At 44.0% G+C, this 1,757-nt stretch overlaps 1 protein-coding gene across 1 annotated transcript; it reads right to left on the bottom strand.

Annotated features, from left to right (window-relative positions):
• Positions 1 to 517: 517 nt before the first annotated feature.
• Positions 518 to 1,450, bottom strand: LOC126060659 (olfactory receptor 149-like). The gene has a single exon (XM_049856895.1). It carries the CDS (start codon positions 1,448 to 1,450, stop codon positions 518 to 520), a length of 933 nt encoding a protein of 310 aa, XP_049712852.1.
• Positions 1,451 to 1,757: the final 307 nt, after the last annotated feature.

The raw sequence follows: 1,757 nt of genomic DNA, 5'->3' as shown, positions 1-1,757 counted from the left end.
TTCCCCCACTAGAGAATTGTCTTAGGGCCCAGTCAGAAGTTTTTTTTTTTTGTTGTTGTACACCATGGTCGTTTTTCAAAAATTGCTGGATGCCGCCTGAAGTGATGAGGTTGCACCTCTACTATTTTTTTTTTAACAATGTCTAAACCAACAAATGAGGGCTTATCCAAAGCAGACATTCAAGGAGATGGTTATTGCAGGCAACATGAAGAAGTGACCATGAGGGGGAAGATAAGAGGAGGAGAAGATGTGGGAAAGGAAATAAAGGAGAGGAAAATAAAGAATGAGAGAAAGAAGGCCCAAGTTATTTTTTTTTTTTTTTTTTGCCAACTGGAAAGATACAATGCTTTCAGGACAGGATAGGTTATTAGTTATGTCACCTGGAGCAAGTCGTTTTATTTCTTCAAGTCTTAGCTTCCTCATCAAAACAGGGGCAGTGACAGTATCTTGTTCCCTAGAGCATACCTTTTGTAAGCAGTGTAGTTCTATTGAATTGTTAGCTACTTAACTCTCTCTATCACTTCTCAGAAAGTAAGTCCAGATGCTGTAGCACTTTCCTCAGAGAATATTTCACTTCCTTATTTCTTAGGCTGTAGATCAAGGGGTTCATCATGCGGGTGACCAGGTTATTCAGAATCTGAACAGCTGCATTAAGAGAGGGGTTAGGAGTGGGCTGCAGGTAGATGAGAGCTACTGGCATAAAGGCAAGGAGGATGGCAGTGAGGTGGGCACTGCAGGTGGAGAAGGCATGGCGTCGGCCCTCTGCAGAGCGGATTTGAAGAATAGAGAAGACAATGCAGCTATAGGAGGTGAGGATGAGAAGGAAGCAGCCGAGGGGCATAAGGCCCACACTGATGAGCCCCACTATCTCCAGTGTTGAGGTATCTGCACAGGCCAGCTTCGCCATCACTGGGATATCACAAAAGTAATAGTCTACCTCATTAGGACCACAGTAGGGCAACTGGAAAGTGAGAGTGGTTAGAAAGATGGCCTGAATACAGCCAAAAAATGAAGTCCCCATGGCCAGGATGGCACACACTCTGTGACTCATGATAACTGTGTAGCGCAGAGGGTAACATATGGCCACAAAGTGGTCATAGGCCATCAAGGTGTACAGGAAACACTCAGTGCAGCCCAGGAAGTGGTAAAAAAAGAGCTGAGACACACAGCCTGTATAGGAAATAACTCGGCTGTTCCCTGAGAGGTAGAACAGCATCTTGGGGGAGCTCACTGAAGTGAAAAAAATGTCACACACAGACAGCTTGCACAGAAAGAAGTACATGGGAGTGTGAAGCCGAGGGGAGGAGACAATTGCGAGTAGGATGAGCAGGTTCCCCATCAGGGTGAAGAGGTAGAAGGACAAAAACAAGATAAAGAGGATGGTCCCCAGACCCTCTGTGTGTGGGATGCCCAGCAGGATAAATTCAGTCACCATTGAGACATTCCTCATCTTTGTCAGAATGATAAACGTCAAAGAAGAACACAGGACACCAGAGTGTGAACACAGATGTCAAACCAAGAATCTTTCTGACGGATGTGCTGGTTTCATGTTTTAACAGTCGACCTTCTTATGTAGGGGCAGATCTACAGAAAAGCAAAAGGACAGCAAAACTCTTGATTCTATTCTGAAGTCGTTCGTTTTGACTAAGTGTTCAAACTCACTATAGCATCTTTCCCAGAGACCGCAATTTAAAACTCTAGATAAAATATAAAAAGGAATTGCCTAAGAAATACAAAAAGTATACAAAGAGGAGTGA

The sequence above is a fragment of the Elephas maximus genome, chromosome 17 (assembly GCF_024166365.1).
Source record: "Elephas maximus indicus isolate mEleMax1 chromosome 17, mEleMax1 primary haplotype, whole genome shotgun sequence".
NCBI classification, from domain to species: Eukaryota; Metazoa; Chordata; class Mammalia; order Proboscidea; family Elephantidae; genus Elephas; species Elephas maximus.
This window is presented reverse-complemented; position numbering and strand designations above follow the sequence as displayed.

Bases quoted from the DNA above. Each gene is read 5' to 3' on its own strand.
- LOC126060659 (XM_049856895.1), bottom strand. From the start codon at position 1,450: ATGAGGAATGTCTCAATGGTGACTGAATTTATCCTGCTGGGCATCCCA.